The following is a 22,309-nucleotide window of genomic DNA, read 5'->3' on the forward strand; positions in this document are numbered from 1 at the left end:
AAGATCAAAAACTTTTTCACATGCAGGTCACGGGACGTGATATACATGATCACGTGCCCATGTGGCCTCATCTACATTGGGGAGACCACTATGGAAGCCAGGGAACGCATCAATTCCCACAAGAGTAACATCCGTAGGGCCCAGATTGACAAGCCGGTGGCAAAACATTTCCTGGAGCGTGGGCACTCGGTCAACCAACTCCGATTCAGAATCATTGATTCGGTTGGCCCTCTGAGACGTGGGGGGGACAAGGATCGGATTCTACAGAAGAAAGAACTTAGGTGGATTTTTGAAATGAGAGCCCTCCAACCTTATGGGATGAACATAGATTTTCCGATAACGAATGTGTAATGAGCCTGAGTGACCTTTGAACTGGTTCTCTGTGTAATGTTTTTAACTGTAGTTTGTTTTTTATTAAGGCACGTTTCTCACTTTTTCCTAGCCCACATGGAGTACGGCATGCCATAGAACTAAGGCTTGGGTCCAATCCGTGACCCCTAGATGAGTGTGGATTTCTCCCTTCACGCACCGCAGCAAAGGATGGGGCTAGACCGAGGTTGCAGCTTCGGCAATGCGGGGTGGATCGGACACTGGAGAGGCGGGACTGTGATGTCATCAGGGCCGGGTTTCGGCTGATGGCGTGATGACACCGCCTCCTTTGTGGACGTCCCCCATCGTTGCCTTAAGCTGTGAAGGGAATGCAGAACAGCATTGCAGCCTAATCCGATCTAGGTTTGGATCGTGAATACTGCGGATGCGGTGGGGTGGAGTTATCGCACCCGTCTTGTGGGGTAGGGGCGGACCAGCCCGGAGGCGTCCCTGACAACGGCGCGCACGACGGGGGAGATAGGATGACGTGAGATCGGGTGGGCGGAGCCGCACTGCGAGCAGCTGATCCTAAGGAAACAGGCAGTGACGTGACCCTCTCTTTCCTGTCATGCGCGCCTGGCGCTTGTGAACGCCGAGGCACATGTGTGCCTGTCAGGTATGTGGGCGATAAGGATCTAATATGTATGATTGTTTGACACATGTAGTAGGAGCACCTGAGGACACATCTGTGATGACCTCAGCACCTTAGTCACACTATCATTGGCCACTCTCTTATGAGTGGGTGTGTTTTAAGATATTTAAACAGGCACTTGTTAATGGCATTTTGTGTTTGATAAAGGCTGTGAAGCAGCCGAAACGTCACAACCCCTGCACGCTGTTCACTTGGCGGTTCCCCTAATAAAGGGATGTTTTACCGGTCATGCTGCCTCCATCTTCTTTCTTTGGACTGGTGGAGGAGGAGGACATTCAGCCACAAGCAATGTATACACAAATGGGTGTTTTTTCTGCACAAGTGACAGGAGTATAGGAACAGGAGGAGCTAGAGGGCGATGAAGAAGACTAGGCAGATGACCCCGAGACACAGTGGCATTATGCAATGGAGTTGGAGGCAGGGATTCCCTCCGAGTCCCTTGCGCAAATGGCCTGATGCATGCTCGGTTGCTTGTGTAGTGACAGCCAAATTGTCACAATTCGGCAGAGGGATGACTACTGGCTATCCACCATGTTAGACCCTCGCTACCGGTCCAAAATGAGGGCCTTTTTTACACCCGCTGAGAGGGAGGATAAACTGAAATATTATTGCAACATCCTATATAGTCAGTTGGCCTCTATGCTCACATTCCACTGCCATGCCTCCTGGAAGGAGGTGGGGGGCAGGAGCATCTCCATCAGCAGCAACTTAAGTCTAGAGTCTCTTCTGAGCACTTTTCTTCACCCACCTAGTAAAGAAACCATTCACCAGCAGCAGCCAGACATGGAGCAGAACCTGAACCAGCAGGTGGTGGCATACTTGGACTGCCAGCCCACATCAAATATTCACTGGACTACTGGGCAGCCAATCTTGATTTGTGGCCGCAACTGGCCGAGTTTTCCCTAGACAAGCTTTCCTGCCTGGCCGGTGGTCTGGCATTAGAGCAGGTGTTTAGTGCCGCTGGGGGCATAGTTACTTCAAGGAGAACTTGCTTGTCCACCCAAAATGTGGAGAGACTGACCTTTGGGAAGATGAATCAGGCAAGGAGCAGCCAGGATTTCCACACGCCTGCCTGATGGATCAGACTAGATCATTCTGGGCACCACACCCAAACTTTGTCAAAAGATACCCGTTTCTTCTGGCCACCTGATTCAGCCACTATTTGGTTGCTGACACCTTCCTGATGCCGCACACCTGCTTCCATGTGCTCCTATTGCCACCCACTATCTTGTGCTGTTACTGCCACTGCTTTTGCCCCCCCTCACCTCCCCACTCTGTGACTTGGGCCCTGTGTTGACTCCTCATGCAGTTGCCACCCTCACCAATCTGTCACTGGGCCATTGTGTTGACTCCTCATGCTGTTGCCACCGTCACCAATCTGTCACTGGGTATTGCAGTCACAGAGTGGTGAGGGTGGAAACAGCATGCGGAGTCAACATAATGGTCCAGTCACAGAGTGGTTAAGGGGCGACAGCATGAGGAGTCAACACAGTGGCCCAGTCACAGAGTGGTGACGGTGGCAACAGCATGAGGCGTCAACACAGTGGCCCAGTCACAGAGTGGTGAGGGTGGCAACAGCATGAGAAGTCAATACAGTGGCCCAGTGACAGAGGGGGGAGGTGGCAAAAGCATGAGGAGTCAACACAGTGGCCCAGTCACAGAGTGATGAAGTGGCGACAGCATGAGGAGTCAACACAGTGGCCCAGTCACAGAGTGGTGAGGGTGGCAACAGCAGGAGTCATCAACACAATGTATCAAATCGTTTTTTTTACACAATAAAAGCACACAGAGCCACGGTATGGGGACTGGGTATTGCGGATGTGCTAGCGGCCATCTAGCAACCCATGTCCTCAGCTCTATACACAAAATCCTGGTGACAGGTTCCCTTTAAATGGTCCTTTTCAATATTCTGTTCACATTTTGACATCATAGGTCCAAGATAACACCTAAAAATTGATCAACAGTACCTCGCCAATGTGAGGCTTCAATCAGGAAGTTCTCAGACGGAAGTGGCCATTGAGCTTACAGTGTCACAGAGCGTGCTCAGCAGGTTGCAACAGAGATACATAGAGACTTGAAAAGACATAGAAGTGGACATCCTTTGGCCACATTCCACACTGATGACCGCTTCATTGTGACCAATGCCCTGTGGAATCGGATGATAAATGCCACACAACTCTAGGCACATTTAAGGGAGGTGCGAGGCACCCAAGTGTCATGTCAGACCATTTGAAACCGTTTACATCAGCGTGGTCTGCATGCTAGACGACCTGCAGGGGTACCCGACCACACCACCTGGCACAGGCATCATCGTCTTGCATGGGCCAGGAAGAATCTACGCTGGACGAGGTACCAGTGGGCTTCAATGCGGTTTACTGATGAAAGATGATTTACGCTGAGCAGAAATGATGGCCACCATCGATGTTGGAGACGTGAAGGAGAACACTATGCATCAGCCACTGTTGTCACCAGATGAACCTTTGGTGGTGGTGTTGGTGTTACAGTGTGGGCAGGTGTGCCTATTCAATACAGAACTGACCTAAACTTTGTAAATGGTACAGTGACAAGCACATACTAGTTGAACAACATCATTAATCCAATCATTGTTCCTCTGCATGAACAACCCAGGCCTAATTTCATCTTCATGGACGACGATGCGCCAGCTCATCGAGGTGGCATCATTAGGGAAAAGCTGCTGGACCAACATCACCATCTACAAAGGGGACTCCATGTTCTCATTGCTTAACCACAACTGGTGTCACGTTTACTTGCTCTATAAGAGGGACATATTTTGTAGAAACCTCCAAAGGGGCAAGAAATACCCCAGGTGCTGTCAATCGCCCGCTGCAAAGCAAGTGGAATCACAACAGGCCAGGGTCTCCTTCCACTTTAAGGGACCCCTGGTAGGATAAGGCCGCTGCACCTGCACTTTCTCCAGACTTGAAAACCTATGGGATCAGCTGATTTGCCGTGTATAAGCTCTTAACTTTATACCCCAGAACCTCAATGACTGCAGGCCGTCTCTATAAGAAGAGTGGGATGCCATGCCTCAGCAGACAATAAGTTGACTTGTGAACAGCATGATACATTGTTCTTCAAGCTGCAATTGATGCTAAAGGACACATGACAAGTTTTTGAGACACTGCCATTTTTTGTGGGGGTATACCCACCACTGGTGTTGGCATTTATTTCAATAAAGGGTAAAAGCCAAATATCCCTTACCTTTTGTGAGTAATATATACAGTATATATATATATATATATATATATATATGTATATATACACACACAGTGGATATAAAAAGTCTACACACCCATGTTAAAATGTTAGGTTTCTGTGCTTTAAAAATTGAGACAAAGATAAGTCATTTCAGAACTTTTTACACCTTTAATGTGACCTATAAGCTGTACCACTCAATTGAAAAACAAACTGAAATCTTTGAGGTGGAGGGAAGAAAACAAAAAAACCTAAAATGATGTGGTTGCATAAGTGTGCACACCCTTATAACTGGGGATGTAGCTGTGTTCAGAATTAAGCACTCACATTCAAAATCATGTAAAATATAAGTCAGCATACACCTGCCATTATTTAAAGTGCCTCTGATTAACCACAAATAAAGTTCAGCTGCTCTAGTTGGTCTTTCCTGAAATTTTCTTAGTCGCATCCCACAGCAAAAGCCATGGTCCACAGAGAGCTTCCAAAGCATCAGAGGGATCTCATTGTTAAAAGGTATCAGTCAGGAGAAGGGTACAAAAGAATTTCCAAGGCATTAGATATATACTATGGAACACTGTGAACACATCAAGTGGAGAAAATATGGCACAACAGTGACATCACCAAGAACTGGATGTCCCTCCAAAATTGATGAAAAGACGAGAAGAAAACTGGTCTGGGAGGTGACCAAGAGGCCTACAGCAACATTAAAGGAGCTGCAGGAATATCTAGCAAGTACTGGCTGTGTGGTACATGTGACAACAATCTCCCGTATTCTTCATATGTCTGGGCTATGGAGTAGAGTGGCAAGACACAAGCCTTTTCTTATGAAGAAAAACATCCAAGCCAGGCTACATTTTGCAAAAACACATCTGAAGTCTCCCAAAAGCATGTGGGAAATGGTGTTATGGTCTGATGAAACCAAGGTTGAACTTTTTGGCCATAATTCCAAAAGATATGTTTGGCGCAAAAACAACACTGCACATCACCAAAAGAACACCATTCCCACAGTGAAGCATGGTGGTGGCAGCATCATCATGCTTTGGGGCTGTTTATCTTCAGCTGGAATTGGGGCCTTAATTAAGCTAGAGGGAATTATGAATAGTTACAAATACCAGTCAATATTGGCCCAAAACCTTCAGGCTTCTGCTCGAAAGCTGAACATGAAGAGGAACTTCATCTTTCAGCATGACAGCGACCCAAAGCATACATCCAAATCAACAAAGGAATGGCTTCACCAGAACAAGATTAAAGTTTTGGAATGGCCCAGCCAGAGCCCAGACCTGAATCCAATTGAAAATCTGTGGGGTGATCTGAAGAGGGCTGTGCACAGGAGATGCCCTCACAATCTGACAGATTTGGAGTGTTTTTGCAAAGAAGAGTGGGCAAATCTTGCCAGGTCAAAATGTGCCATGCTAATAGACTGATACCCAAAAAGACTGAGTGCTGTAATAAAATCAAAAGGTGCTTTAACAAAGTATTAGTTTAAGGGTGTGAAACCATATTATTTTATTTTTATATTTTTTATTCCCTCTACCTAAAAGATTTCAGTTTGTTTTTCAATTGAGTTGTACAGTTTATAGGTCACATTAAAGGTGGAAAAAAGTTCTGAAATGATTTATCTTTGTCTCATCTTTGTCACATATCCACTGCATACATATATATACATATATATATATATATATATATATATATATATATATAATGTGTGCATTAGCAAAAGCGTGAGTGAGGAACAACACTAAGGTTTGCTGCCATCTACTGAGCAATTGTATTATCCACAGAATAATAATACATGGGATGAGGTAATATCTTACAATCACATGATAAGGCTCTTTCACGTGAGCAATATGAATTGTGTCAGGATCTGTTCAAGATAAAAACTGATGGTTTTGCATGCAATGTGTGCGTTTTTTCCGAATGGATGCAGTCAGCTTTGATGCCTTTTTCACAAGCATGAAGAAAAACTTAAGAATAATGATTCACATGTCCTAGCAACCATCAGTGAAAAACAAATTGTATCCGTATTGCATCCAGGTACATTCTGTTTTTCATGCAAGCACTATTCACATCTATGGAGCCAAGGCTATGTGAAAAACACACGCTCTAGAACAGTGTTCCTCAACTCAAGTCCTCAGGGCCCACCTAACTGCCAGGTTTTCAGGTTTTACAGGAAAATATGTCTCTCGGCCAGAAGCTCAGCCTGATGACCACACAAATATGCCTAATAATTGCATATAGTGCATATTAATATCCAGTGGTATTCAGCCATTTAGTGATATCAGTATGGCCAGTAACCATTTGGTCATTGTATCCTTTGTTAGCACATCAAAGGCAGGAAGGGTACATTGTAAAAGCACTTGGACAACATTCTCTTGGCCAACAGATTGGGAAGATATTTGGGTGGTCACAGGGTGGAGTCCATGGTGGGGGCTGGGACACAGGAACATATAGGTGACTCTTGGGAGGCGCTCTCTTCCTGCCAGCCCTTGGACCAACAACACTTCAGGAGCAAGCTAATTAAGTACATATCTGGTTATATGTGTATGTATATAAGTATAATATCTCAGTAGACTTTTTATGTGTACATATAGATATTTGTAGACTGCGATTGTATTACGTGTAGATTATATATATGCTATTTATGCATGAGTCTCTATATGTACATGTACTAATGGTCAGGTAATGAAAGTGTTAGAAGTGTAGATCCAGGACTCTGGATATACTTGATATACATACACATTATTAGCCACATTGCTTAGCATCCAAGGAGGGCAGGAATGGAGGCAGCTGTGTGTGGTGGTGTCCTCTATGTGTTGTGTTATTTGTAGTGTCTGTATCTTTATGTATAATGTCCATTGCTTTGTTATCTCTATGTTATCAGTAAACTATTATTATATATAAGTATCTGCGAGGGTTGTGTGTTACTCGTGGGGTGTATGAAGGACTGGAAGTAATACTGTAATAGGAAACAAAGACAATAGTCTAGGAATAGAATAGAAGGGACAAAATACAGAGATAGACATAAATCTCCAATTTCCGATAAGCAAACCTCCCTTTATCATCAGGATTTCCTTACTATTCAGCAGGTGATATATTTAGTTTCAATGTATCAGGATTTACCACAGGTATTAATTTTGTGGGATATTCCCAAATCATGAATGGTAGTTGGACCCTGAGGACTGGAAATGGGGAATGCTGCTCTAGAACATGCTACAACTCTTATGCACAGACCCATTGAAATGAATGTGTCAGGATTTACTCTGGATGCTTTCTCTACACCCATCACATCCGGACGGAAAACCAGTTCGTCCAGGGCATCCGGAAAGGATCCGGATGCAATGCATTTTTCAATTATGGTTTCTAGGAGATTGTTATTCTTCAGTTTTTCTTCATGTACGTGAAAAACACAACAAAACTGATTGTATCTACATGGAAGCAACTGAAACGCTGAACACAAACACAGACAAAACTGCCTGAAAATGCATGTAAAACCATCAGTTTTTTCCTGAACAGATCCTGACACAATCTATGTAATTCCTGTAAATGAGGTCTTAAGAAAACGGTCTGTGAGCCAAATTTATGAAGGTGACGCACAGCATTTGTTAAATTTAGCAAACTGTTACGTCCTGACTTAGAAACATAGAAACATAGAATGTGTCGGCAGATAAGAACCATTTGGCCCATCTAGTCTGCCCAATATACTGAATACTATGGATAGCCCCTGGCCCTATCTTATATGAAGGATGGCCTTATGCCTATCCCATGCATGCTTAAACTCCTTCACTGTATTTGCAGCTACCACTTTTGCAGGAAGGCTATTCCATGCATCCACTACTCTCTCAGTAAAGTAATACTTACTGATATTATTTTTAAACCTTTGCCCCATTTGGTGTATCCCTCCAGGAACATCAATCCTGTTACAAATCTTTGTGTCATCAGCAAAAAGACACACCTTACCATTGAGGCCTTCTGCAATTTTGCTGATAAAGATATTAAACAATATGGGTCCCAGAACAGATCCCTGAGGTACCCCGCTGGTAACAAGACCATGGTCTGAATATACTCCATTGACTACAACCCTCTGTTGTCTGTCCCTCGGCCACTGCCTAATCCATTCAACAACATGGGAGTCCAAGCCCAAAGACTGCAATTTATTGATAAGCCTTCTATGTGGGACAGTATCAAAAGCCTTACTAAAGTCTAGATAAGCGATGTCTACTGCACCTCCGCTATCTATTATTTTAGTCACCCAATCAAAAAAATCAATAAGATTAGTTTGACATGATCTCCCTGAAGTAAACCCATGCGTTTTTTCATCTTTCAATGCATGGGATTTTAGATGTTCCACAATCCTCTCCTTAAGTATGGTTTCCATTAATTTCCCCGCTATTGATGTCAGGCTTACTGGCCTATAGTTGCCTGATTCCTCCCTACTACCTTTCTTGTGAATGGGCACAACATTTGCTAATTTCCAATCTTCTGGGACGACTCCTGTTGCCAGTGATTGGTTAAATAAATCTGTTAATGGTTTTGCTAGTTCACCACTAAGCTCTTTTAAAAGCTTTGGGTGTATCCCATCAGGCCCCTGTGACTTATTTGTATTAATTTTAGACAGCTGACTTAGAACCTCTTCCTCTGTAAAGACACATGCATCAAAAGATTCATTAGTCTTCTTTCCTAACTGAGGTCCTTTTCATTTTCCTTTGTAAAAACTGAACAGAAGTATTCATTGAGGCAGTCAGCTATTTCTTTATCTTCTTCCATATACCTTCCTTCTTTATTTTTAATTTGGTAATTCCTTGTTTTAGTTTCCTTTTTTCATTTATGTATCTGAAGAATGCCTTATCGCCTTTTTTCCCTGACTGAGCTAATTTCTCTTCTGCCTGTGCTTTATAAGCTCTTATAACTTGTTTGGCCTCTCTCTGCCTAATCTTATAAATTTGCCTGTCATCCTTGTTTTGTTTTTTTATATAATTCCTAAATGCTATCTTTTTGTTTTTAATGATTTTGCGGACAAGCCTAATACAATTTTCTGTTGCCTTCAATAGTGCCACTTTTAAGAAGTCCCATTTCTCCTGGACTCCAATGAAACTGTTCCAATCTGATAGGGACTCGTATACCACTAATCTAATTTTAGAAAAGTCAGTTTTTCTAAAATCTAAAACTTTTGTTTTTGTGTGGTGTGACTGTACTTATAGTAAACCATACTGACTGGTGATCACTAGATCCCAAGCTTTCCCCTACAGTAATATCATATACCAAATTCCCATTTGTGAATCTAAAATGGCCTCCTTCCGGGTTGGCTCCTCATCTACTTGCTGTAGAGATAATCCCAGTAGGGAATTTAGAATATCTGTACTCCTGGCAGAACTAGATATTTTGGTTTTCCAGTTTACATCAGGAAGATTGAAGTCTCCCATAATGATAACTTCCCCCTTCAATGTCATTTTAGCTATTTTGTCAACTAGTAGATCATCAAATTCTTTGACTTGGCTAGGTGGTCTATATATTACCTTATGATTATCAAGCTGCAAGGTAACCCAAACTGACTCTAAATTGTTCTCGCTAACTTGTATCAAATTAGATTTTATGCTATCTTTCACATACAGGGCCACCCCTCCCCCTTTTTGCCTTCTCTGTCTTTCCTGTATAGAGAGAACCCTGGTATTGTTATATCCCAGCCATTACTCCCCTTGAACCACGTCTCAGTAACAGCCACTACATCTATATTCTCAGATGTCATTATAGCCTCAAGTTCATTGATCTTATTCACTAAACTGCGAGCATTTGTAGACAAGAATCTGAGCTTGTCATTTCTTAACCTTTATGCTACTGGCATCTTCCTGACTTACTGTCACCTGTCACAGCTCCAGAAGCTCAGGAATAGAGAGCAGTAGAGACATTTTTTTTGGGGTAAATAAAGACAAAAGCCAGTATTTATGTCAGAAAGCTTCAAGATCCCTATCGGATCCCTTTATATAGTCAATGAAGATGTGGCGGTTCACAGAATTATCTGGCTATGCCACATATGGCTCACTCCAGCAGGTGCTGGAACAGCCTGCTGGATTTCACAATGCAGAAGTGCACATAGGGTTAGACAGCACATGAAAGTGGGAGCTGGTGGCTGCTGCTGGAGACATAGTCTGGCTTTATTCCTGCAAGTAACCAGCGGAGGTTGTTGCTACTTAAAAGAAGGGTACAACACCTTAGAGAATAGGTAGGGCAACAGAAAAGAAGCCAACTAGTCCATTCATTCTGAAAGCAGCCGGGGCCTGTAAAATAGAGAAGTCGGAAACAGAGACAACTCTGCAGCCTTTAAGTAAGGTATTGTAAAGCCCAGTTCTCAATGTATTTATATATTTCCCGAAAGCATAACAGAGGAACAACACAATGCAGAGGTATGTTCACACTAGGTGAAAATGCTGCATGTCCGTGCCACAGAATTTTTGTCAGTATATCTATAGTGTATTACAGCACCAGCAAAGTAGAATAAATGTTTATGAATTTTCATCCATATGCTGCAGAAAAAAATCCACAGTGGAAATCTGTGGATTTTTCAGCAAAATCCACAATGTAAATACCTCTGGGGAAAATCCACCCTATTTAGCATAGACTAAATCAAAATTATACAACATTGTAACTGTATAAGATATACAAATATGGACTAAACCAGACAAGTCCAGACATCATTTCACTTAACAACTAAGTAGTGAACTGAGGTATGTAGTTCTGGCGCTGCATCTACTGCAGAACATCTAATCGGCAGGGGAGCGAGTGTCAGATCCCACCAATAATGTATTGATGGATTATCCTGAGGATAGTAATATCCTGGACAAACCCTTTAAATGGGACTTGTCCAGGATTTTTCTATACTCAGGATAATCCATTAATACGTTATTGGCGGGGATTTGACACTCGTTCCCCTGCCGATTAGCTGTTCTGCAGTAGGTCCAGTGCCAGAACTACATACAGTGCCTTGCAAAAGTATTCAGCCCCCTTGACTTTTTTTGCATTTTGTTACATTGCAGCCTTAAGTTCAATGTTTTTTAATCAGAATTTTATGTGATGGATCAGAACACAATAGTCTAAGTTGGTGAGGTAAAATGAGAAAAATATATAAATAAAACTATTGTTTAGAAATAGAAAACAGAAAATTGGCATGTGCGTATGTATTCACCCCCTTTTTTAGGTAGACCATAAAAAGCTCTGGTGCAACCAATTACCTTCAGAAGTCACATAATTAGTGAAATGATGTCACCTGTGTGCAATCTAAGTGTCACATGATCTGTCATTACATATACCCACCTTTTTTGAAAGGCCCCAAAGGCTGCAACACCTAAGCAAGAGGCATCACTAACCAAACACTGCCATGAAGACCAAGGAACTCTCCAAACAAGTAAGGGACAATGTTGTTGAGAAGTACAAGTCAGGGTTAGGTTATAAAAAAATATCCAAATCTTTGATGATGCCCAGGAGCACCATCAAATCTATCATAACCAAATGGAAAGAACATGGCACAACAGCAAACCTGCCAAGAGATGGCCGCCCACCAAAACTCACGGACCGGCAAGGAGGGCATTAATCCGAGAGGCAGCACAGCGACCTAAGGTAACCCTGGAGGAGCTGCAGAGTTCCACTGCAGAGACTGGAGGATCTGTACATAGGATGAGAATAAGCCGTACACTCCATAGAGTTCGGCTTTATGGCAGAGTGGCCAGAAGAAAGCCATTACTTTCAGCTAAAAACAAAAAGGCATGTTGTGAGTTTGCGAAAAGGCATTTGGGAGACTCCCAAAATGTATGGAGGAAGGTGCTCTGGTCTGATGAGACTAAAATTGAACTTTTCAGCCAAAGAAAACACTATGTCTGGCTCAAACCCAACACATCACATCACCCAAAGAACACCATCCCCAGTGAGACATGGTGGTGGCAGCATCATGCTGGGGGGACTGGGAAACTGGTCAGAGTTGAGCGCAAACCAACCAACTTGAAGGAGCTGGAGCAGTTTTGCAAGGAGGAATGGGCAAAAATCCCAGTGGTAAGATGTGGCAGGCTTATAGAGACTTATCCAAAGCGACTTGGAGCTGTGATGGCCGCAAAAGGTGACTCTACAAAGTATTGACTTTAGGGGGATGAATAGTTATGCACATTGACTTTTTCTGTCATTTTGTCCTATTTGTTGTTTGCTTAACAATAAAAAAAAAAACATCATCAAAGTTGTGGGCATGTTCTGTAAATGAAATTATGCAAATCCTCAAACAATCCATTTTAATTCCAGGTTGTGAGGCAACAAAATACTAAAAAAGTCAAGGGGGGTGAATACTTTTGCAAGGCACTGTACCTCAGTTCACTACTTAGTTCTTAATTTAAATGATTGACAGCAGTACTGCAGTGTCCATCTCCATCCACTATACAACGGATAGAGGCAGTGGCGTGCCCAGGGGGGTGCCAGAAAAAAAGAAATGAGAGCTACCATTAATACAGATGGAAGCACTCATTGCTTTTCCCTTAATAAGATGCAGTGCATCTTATAAAGGGAATACTAGCGAGCGCTTCCATAATAAAAGCGCTCACTAGTCTGCATGAGAAGGGGGAGAGAAGCGCTTGATATCTGACTGGAGGTCTGGGGTGGTCTAATGGGGGTCTGGAGGTCTAATGGGGGTCTGATCGGGGGTCTGGAGTGGTCTAATGGGGGCTGGAGGTCTGACTGGGTGGTCTGGAGGTCTAATGGGGTCCTGATTGGGGGTCTGGAGGTCGGACTGGGGGGTCTGGAGGTCTTATGGAAGTCAGATATGGGGGTCTGGAATCTGGATGTCTAATGGGGGTCTGGAGGTCTAATGGCGGTCTGGAGGTCTGATATGGGGGTCTTGTCTGAGGTCTGATATGGGGGTCTGGTCTGGAGGTCTGATATAGGGGTCTATGTAAACGGAAGACATACGGAGTACCTTTTTCTTTTTATTAGCGGATCCATTGAAGTAAATGGTTCCGTATACAGTCCGGAAAAAAAACGTTAGTGTGCAAGAGGCCTTAAGCAAATCGAAGTCCACCGGCCAGCATGATGGCGTCATCTTGGGTGTGATGACGTCAACTCAGGCCTCGAAAATCTTCAGGCAAGATGGCAAAGGCCCACCCACCAAGAGCAAATCGATCAGGTAAGTAATGATTTTAAAATTTTACACTGTGTTATGTACATGAGATGCTGCGATCATGTATGAATGCGTCATCTGAGGGATACAATGACGGGGAGTGGTGCAATCTCCGCTCCCTGTCATTGCACCCACTGCATAAAAATAAATGTTCTTTGTGACTGTAATTTGTGTGCAAGAGGCCTTAAGCAAATCGAAGTCCACCAGCCAGCATGATGGCGTCATCTTGGCCGTGATGACGTCAACTCAAATCTTCAAGCAAGATGGCGGAGGCCCACCCGCCACGAGATGCAATTTTTTTTTGGTAAAGTTTGGCAAAGCAGCCGAATCGAATTTTCCAATACTTTGCTTATCTCTACACATGATGTATTTTATTACACAAATTACCTTACCTTACACAGGACATGATGGAAAAAAATATGGTGACAAAATAGGTAATAGAAAACAACGGAATTATAGTCTTTGTTGTGCCATCAAATTCCTGCTGTCGTGATACTGATGTGAAATAAGATACCTAGTATAAAAAATAGATACATGTTATGTCATAGTTAATTTTTTTGTGAGGAAAAACAACCATTATGCTAACTACTGACTATAATATTTTTACAGAAAAATATAGAGAAACATTTCCATGTTGGTTTAGATTTCGGCAACATGATGACTTTAGTTGCCAAAGGTGACAGTGTAGCGCTGCCTGCATTGTAAATAATGAAAGTGAATGGGTTACTGTTGTGACCCACCAGTTGCTAAAACTGCAACATGATAGTCATATTTCAAACCTGCTGGATTTTTGTGATTATTGTATTGGGGTTATTGAGGATATGGAGCAGGTTGGTTGGTGGCAATTCAGCACTTAGGTGATACTGGCCTAGTGGTCATTTAAGCAGTGTCTTAAATGATGATGGTAGCAGTCCACACTGCTCTCTGGAATCTCAAGGCTTTACTTGAGGGAAATTGGTTTGGTTCTCTCTGGAAAATTTGTATCAGGAGCAGGAGCTTAACAAGTTTCCTCCTCTCCCCTCTGTCTCTGGACAGGACCTGCTCATTTCTACCAGGAGGAGAGGAACAGGGTGGTAAGCCCTGCTCTTTGCCAGCATTTGCCATCCCTTTCTTGCTGGTAGCTACAGCCAGAATCAAACAATGAGATACATAATATATAACAATATAAACAATATACAAATTGTAGTACCCCATGGTCTGGAATACTAGACTAGCTCCATCCTCTGTATGGTTTCCAGCACTGGCAGCTGCCCAAAAACAGCTAAATGTTGAGTTGCTGGCTGTTAGACCCCTACCATTCTGATATTGATGGCCTATTCTAAGGACAGGTTATCAATATCAAAGTACTGGAAAACCCCTTTAATGAGATTTACTTAGCTTCCATCGTGTTTCTATTTGTAGGGCAGGCAGAATAGCCAAGTATGCTATATTATTCTGACAATTAAAAAACTGCACCCTGGTGGATTTGATGCAAATTTGAATAAAGCCTAAAATGTATGATCTAAGTTAAATATGGGGGTGCACACTGGATAAAGAAGGAGCTCCTATATAGAAGAGGAGTCTTGAGTCAATGGATCCAAACTACTCTCCAAAAAAGTAGCAGTAAAAAGGGGTTTTATGGGATTTTAATACTGATGACCTATCGCTAGGTTGAAGGCAGCATTTCAGGGCATAGACTGGCAGCAGCTATTAAAAAAAGAGGATTAATGGGAGAACTTTAAATCTACTTAGGGTAATTACACTGCAAAATGTATTTCTATAGGTAAAAAGTATATAAGGCTAGAATTAAACCTCATAAGGCTTTCAGTTACTGTAAAAAGTGCAATAAACAACAAAAGGGCATTTTAAAATACAAGTTGGAGAGGTCAACCATAGCCTTTGAAATTTACAAAGGGAAAAAAGAAATAGATTCTGCAAAAATACAAAATAAACGACTGCTGACTAAAGAGAGCAAGAAAAAATAAATCCCCAAAATAAATGATTCTTAGGGTCCATTCACACGTCCGCTAAATGGGTCCGCATCCATTACGCAATTTTGCGGAGCGGGTGCGGACCCATTCATTTTCAATGGGACAGTGTGCGGTCCGCTACCGCACTTCCGTTCCGTGGCCCCACAAAAAAATACATGTCCTATTCTTGTCCACAGACACGGACAAGAAAAGGCATTTCTATTATAGTGCTGGCCCTTTGCGGTCCGCAAAATGCGGAACACACATGGCTGATGTCCGTGTTTTGCGGATCCGCTATTTGTGGACCGCAAAACAGTTTGGGACGTGTGAATGAGCTCTTAATCTACATGGTCCCGGTTTATAAGTGGTTCAGTTCTAGGTCCCCTATTATTTATTTTTTAATGATATAGAGGATGGAATAATTACCAAGCTATGTAGTATTGTGCAGTTTATGGAAGATGTCCATAAACTACAAACTGACTTGGGCACTCTAATTGTTTGGGCATCCACTTGGCAAATGAGATTAAATGTGGATGAATGTAAAGTTATGTATCTGGGTACAAAAACTAGCACATATGATACTAAAATATGTCATATGTCCTAGAGCAGGGGTGCACAACCATTTCTGGTTGGGGGCCACTTTGTGAGCCTGAACCAATTCCAAGGGCCGAAAATAAAACTTAAAAGGGGTGATACCAACTAAAATACTATTTTTATGGCATATTGAACATACAGTATATATCATAAATGTCTAATTACACTTCTAGTACTCCCATCTATTGGGAAAATAAATGAAAGATACATGTGAGCAGTCACAAGACATAGACATACATGTCTGTTACCAGATGATTGGGGGCCGCACAGAAAGGTATCGAGGGCCGCATGTGGCCCCCGGGCCGCAGGTTGTGCACCCCTGTCCTAGAGGGACTAAAACTGGGAGCGTCTTTTGTTGAGAAGGATTTGGGTGTATTTGTATATCATCGTAGACTAATTAACAGCATGATGCAATGTCAATAAGCTGCCTCTAAGACTAGCAGAATATTGTCAGGTATTAAGAGGCATGGACTCGCGAGAAAGGGATGTAAAGATACCACTTTACAAAGATCTGGTGCTGCCTCATCTGGAATATGCAGTTCAGTTTTGGGCATCGGTTAACAGTAAGGATGCCCTGGAGCTGGAAAAAAGTACTAAGAAGAGCGACTAAACTGATAGAAGGTCTTAGTAATGAGGAAAGATTAGAGGAATTAAACTTACTTAGTCTTAAGAAGAGACGTCTAAGAGTAGACATGATTAAAGTGGTTTTACAGGATTTTTGAACTAATGACCTATCCTCCAGGTAGGTCATAAGTATCTAATTGGTAAGGGTCCAACACCCGGGCCCCCACGCCGATCAGCTGTTTGAGAAGACACTGGTGCTCACAGTAGTGCCACAGCCTTCTCTCTGTTCACCAAGCACAGCGCCGTCCATATGTGCTTGGTATTGCAGCTCAGCCCATTCACGTCAATGGGGCTAAGTGTAGCATAGGCCATGTGACCAATGAACATGACGTCACATGGCCTAGACCAGGGATGGGCAAACTGCGGCTCTCCAGCAGTTGTAAAACTACAACTCCCTGTATACCCAGTCTGCCTACATCTATCAGCCTACAGCAGGGCATGATGGGATTTGTAATTTTACAACAGCTGGAGAGCAGCAGTTTGCCCATCCCTGGCCTAGACAATGCAGCAACAAGGCTGCGACTCTATTAAGAGTGCCAGTGACTTCTCAAGCAGCTGGTGGGGGGCCCTGGGTGTCAGCACCCCACTGATCAGATACTGATGACTGATTCAAGGATAGGACATCAGTGCAAGAATATCTAAAAAGCCTTTTAACCTATATAAACTTACAAATGGCCTATTCTTCTACATAAGAACATTAAAACATGGTCACAGAAGGAATAGTGGATGGTTTAAAAAAAAGACAAATAGGTAGATGAATGCTTATGAAAATGGGTAGAATTCTGGTTTCTCCTTCCCCTTCCCTTAACTCCTTCCTGACCAGCGGCGTAATAGTACGGCGCAGCGGGACGTGACTTTCCACTCAGCACCGTACTATTACGTTGGTCTGATCGGGCAGGTGCAGGAGCTGCACGCGCGCGATCAGCGTCAGGGGTTCGGCAGTGACTGATAGCCGGACCCCTGCTGTATGCGCCGACATTGGTGAAAACACAGATGCCAGCGTATTAACCTTTGATGTGCCGCGATCCGCGCTGACCTCGGCACGTGTGATGTATGGGTGGAGGGAGAGAGCTTCCATCTGGTCCGAGCGCTGCTGTGATGGGGACTCGATGGCGGGGAAGGCAGCCCAATGCCTTCCTTAGGCATCATGGCTGTCTTCCATGTAACCCTGTGAGATCCAGCCTCATACACTTACAGCCAATGCATCACAATACAGAAGTATTGTAATGCATTGTAAAGGGGTTCAGACCCCCAAAAGTTGAAATTCCCAGAGTAGGGCCAAAAATAAAGTTAAAAATATAAAGTTTCTCCCAAAAAATTAAGAGTTTCAAGTAAAAAAAAGCGTATTTTTCCCAAAATAAAATAAACAGTAGACATATTAAAAAGAACAGTAGACATATTAGGTATCGCCACGTCCGTATCGACCGGCTCTATAAAAGTATCACATGACCTAAGCCCTCAGAGGAACACCGTCAAAAACATAAAATAAAAACTGTGCTAAAAAACATTTTTATCAAAAAGGCATATGCCTCTCAAAATAGTACAAATCTAACCGTCACCTCATCCCACAAAAAATGTGCCCCTACCTAAAACAATCGCCCCAAAAATTAAAAAAACTATGGTTCTCAGGCTATGTAGACATGATAAACATGATTTTTTTGTTTCAAAAATGCTTTTATTGTGTTAAATGTGAAAAGTTGACATGTTAGGTATTGCCGCATTCGTAACAACCTGCTCTTTAAAAATACCACATGATCTAACCCCTCAGGTGAACACTGTAAAAAAACGGTGTAAGAAAAGTCATTTTTTGTCACCTTACGTCACAAAAAGTGTAATAGCAAGCTTTAAAAAAGTCATATGCACCCCAAAATAGTGCTTATCAAACCGTCATCTCATCCCATAAAAATGACACTCTACCTAAGACAATTGCCCAAAAACTGAAAAAAAACTTTGGCTCTCCAACTATGGAGACACTTTTATTGTTTTAAAAATGATATTATTGTGTAAAACTTAAATAAATTTACAATCAGTATACATAATAGGTATTGCTGCGTCCGTAAGAACCTGCTGTATAAAAATATCACATGACCTAACCCCTCAGATGAACACCGTAAAAAAATTTAAATAAAAAGTGTCAAAAAATAAATTTTTGGTCATCTTACATTACAAAAAGTGTAATACTAAGTGATCAAAAATACATACGTACCCTATAATAGTACCAATCAAACCGTCATCTCATAGCGAAAAAAAATTAGCCCCTACATAAGACAGTTGCCCAAAAAATAAAGCAAACTATAGCTTTCAAAATATGGAGACACAAAAATGTATTTTTCAAAAATTCTTTAATATGCAAAACCCAAAAAAAGTAGTCATACCGTATCTGGTATTGTCGAGTCTGTAACAACCTGCTCTATAAAAACACCAAATGTTCTAACCTGTCAGATGAACATTGTAAATAGCAAAAAATAAAAACGGTGCCGAAACAGCTATTTGCCTCACAAAAAGTGTACTATAGAGCAACTAAAAATCATATGTACCCTAAAATAGTACCAACAAAACTGCCACCTTATACTGTAGTTTCCAAAATAGGGTCAGTTTTTGGAGTTTCTACTCTAGGGGTGCATCACTAACAAAAATATTGAGTTTTGTTAGTGGAAAAAATTGATTCAAATGGAAAATCTGCCAAAAAAGTGAAATTCAGAAATTTCATCTCTATTTTCCATTCACTCTTGTGGAACACCGAAAGGGTTAACAAAGTTTTCAAAATTAATTTTGAATACCTTGAGGGGTGTAGTTTCTAAAATGGGGTAAATGTTTGGGTGGTTTCTATTATGTAAGCCTCACAAAGTGACTTCAGACCTGAACTGGCCCTTAAAAAGGTCGGTTTTGGAAATTTTCAGAAAAATTTCAAGATTTGCTTCTAAACTTCTAAGCCTTCTAACGTCCCCAAAAAATAAAATGGCATTCACAAAATGATCCAAACATGAAGTAGACCTATGGGAAATGTAAATTAATAACTATTTTGGAGTTATTACTATCTATTATAGAAGTAGAGAAATAGAAATTTGGAAATTTAGTAATTTTTCCAAATTTTGGGTAAATTTTTTTTTTTATAACTAAAAATGAAATATTTTGATTCAATGTTACCACTGTCATGAGGTACAATATGTGATGAGAAAACAATCTCAGAATGGCTTGGATAAGTAAAAGCGTTTTAAAGTTATTACCACATAAAGTGACACATGTCAGATTTGCAAAAAATAGGCCTGGGCAGGAAGGTGAAAACTGGCCTGGGGTTGAAAGGGTTAATTCACACCCCTTTCCATCCACTGGATGAACTTCATGGACCTATGTCTTCTTTTTCAACCATACTATGTACAGTAACCTACAATCAAAGTTCAAATACAAAAACAAAACTGTCTTTAGTTTTTCTAACCCAACACTTTTAGTAAAACCACAAAACAAAATAATAAATAATTGATGATACAGCACAAAGAAAATCAAATGGTGAGTAATTAACATAAAAACACACAGTTAATAGATTTTACCTCTAGGGGAGAATGTGATGACTTACAGAAGCATCATACAATGGTACGGATAATAATAATACTTATGTTTACGCAGTGAAATTTTCATTATGACAAAAACATGTGTGTTCATTATTTGCCACAAAACATTACTGAACGTATGAAACAGTCTTACCTTGATGTGATTGAGTTGTAAGGCATTCTTTGCAAAGAATTTGATAAAGTGGTTGATCCATTGCAGGCTGTTTTCTTTGTCGTGCTGACTGTCTTCTCTCAAATAATATACTAATTTGATTGCTTTGGCTTCTTTCACAGTACTGTCTGAATTCAGTGTCACTCCACCCAGATATGTTCCTATGAACGCTCTATTTTGAAACATGGGGTAACTTATAGGTATTGTCTCTATCAGACTCACATTACCTTCTACTACAGATAAGAGCGGATTCGCTGTAATACATTTTTGTCCTTGGACCTCTGCACATATTTGCTGAAATGCGAGCGTTGCATTAGCTGCAAGTCCTATCACTGTGAAGTTCTGCACCATCTCATCCAGCTGCACAAGCTCCTTGAACGTGTTAACATTTATGACATTATCAGACGTGCTGACTGCTATGAGAGAGACAAAAGAACCTTCTGTGTACAGTCGCTGTGCAGAAAACTGCCCAGAGTCATTGGTGGGAAAACGTTTTATTACAAATTCTCGTTCTGTTTTAGCTGGACCTCCAATTGGTGTGAACTGATCCTCTATGTCGTTCGCTTTCCTCTCATGTAAAAAGTAAAAGCCTGCTCCCAACCCAGCAGATAAAACAAAAGGAATTATTAGGAACCACCAGGGGTACCTTCCCACCAGCTTACCAAGCTGACGGAAGCCAAGAGAGAGAGGTCTCTGGATACAGTCTGTGTGACACCTGCCCATTGCCAGTCTTTTGTTACCTGCAAAGAACAGAGAAAAAGTTTGCACTGTTAATATAATACATGTAGCAAACATATAACAGCAAGCAAACCTGACATACATCAGTGGCAGCACCGGATGATGAATGGTCTCATTCTCCTTTAAGCGGTTACAAGGAATAGGGAAGTGTATTATATCTGGATGACATGGTTACTAATGATCAACATTTCACAGGTAACTGCATCCAAAGATGACGGTTAAACTTTTTGTAATTCCAAATGAAAATAAAATAGAAACAAGTTCACAGGAACAGGATTTTAGGTCACCAGCCAAATTAAATAGATGACAGGCTCAGGCTATTGAACTACAATTGTTTGGTTTAAACTTTTAAAGGGAACCTGTCAGTGGCAAAGGCCATGCCAAACCGCCAGCAGTACCTTCAAGTAGCCGGCAGTGAGTTTCGAATTATGATTTTCTTACTGCATTCTGATGAGGCAGAAGTATGAAAAACGTTCTTTTATCCTCCGTCCGCGCTATTTTCCAGTCAGACCTCCTTGCTTTAAATCAAGGTAACCATGCCCCCTTCCATTGCCCCTTCTCTTGTGACTGACAGCCGGCTATTCGGTAAGAAAATTATCATTCAAAACTCACTGCCGGCTACTTGAAGGTACTGCTGGCAGTTTGGGATGGCTTTTGCCGCTGACAGGTTCCCTTTAAGGTTTTTATGGATGGTAATATTAAATACCAAATAGGTAACATATTCTCATGTAAGATAGCTGCACAACATTTCACATACAATTAAAAGAGCTGAGAAATGGGGTTCATTCTAAATTAAAGTGGTATTATACCTACTATAAATGGAAAAATAGAAGCATTTTTTATCAAACGTGTGTCGGGCCCATCTACCAGGCGTCAAGGTGGCTTCCGCAGATGGGTATCTAACACTAATATACCGCCTCTCTTGGACTTTCCTAAGCCTACAATTTTCAGGGCAGTGTAGGAACCAGCTACATTTATACTCTGCTCAGTAGCCTTAGGCAGATGGACGTTGCTCAGTCTAAAAGAGGTGCTACCCTAGCACATTTATATTCATAGTCACAGGTGCATATCCATCAAGCAAACATGGCTGATAAAAAAATGACTGCACAACATTTCACATACAAACAATAGAGTTGATAAATGGGGATCATTCTAAATTAAAGTGGTATTATACCTACTATAAATGGAAAAATAGAAGCTCTTTGTGCACCTTTTTGATCAAACGTGTGTTGGGCCCATCTACCAGGCGTCAAGGTGGCTTCCGCAGATGGGTATCTAACACTAATATACAGCCTTTCTTGG

General features: G+C 41.8%; 1 protein-coding gene across 1 annotated transcript in view; it reads right to left on the minus strand.

Moving 5' to 3' along the window:
• LOC122939036 (patched domain-containing protein 3-like) overlaps window positions 1–20,541 on the minus strand; it is a 47,317-nt gene extending 26,776 nt beyond the window's left edge. The window contains exons 1-2 of the mRNA XM_044294964.1: window positions 20,252–20,541; window positions 13,775–13,896 (exon numbers count right to left, since the gene is read on the minus strand). Of these exons, the coding sequence (XP_044150899.1) occupies window positions 13,775–13,896; window positions 20,252–20,455 (326 nt within the window). The 5' untranslated portion in view covers window positions 20,456–20,541. The remainder of the gene's footprint in view (window positions 1–13,774; window positions 13,897–20,251) is intronic.
• Window positions 20,542–22,309: the final 1,768 nt, after the last annotated feature.

This window comes from Bufo gargarizans, chromosome 5 (genome assembly GCF_014858855.1).
Source record: "Bufo gargarizans isolate SCDJY-AF-19 chromosome 5, ASM1485885v1, whole genome shotgun sequence".
Lineage (NCBI taxonomy): Eukaryota > Metazoa > Chordata > Amphibia > Anura > Bufonidae > Bufo > Bufo gargarizans.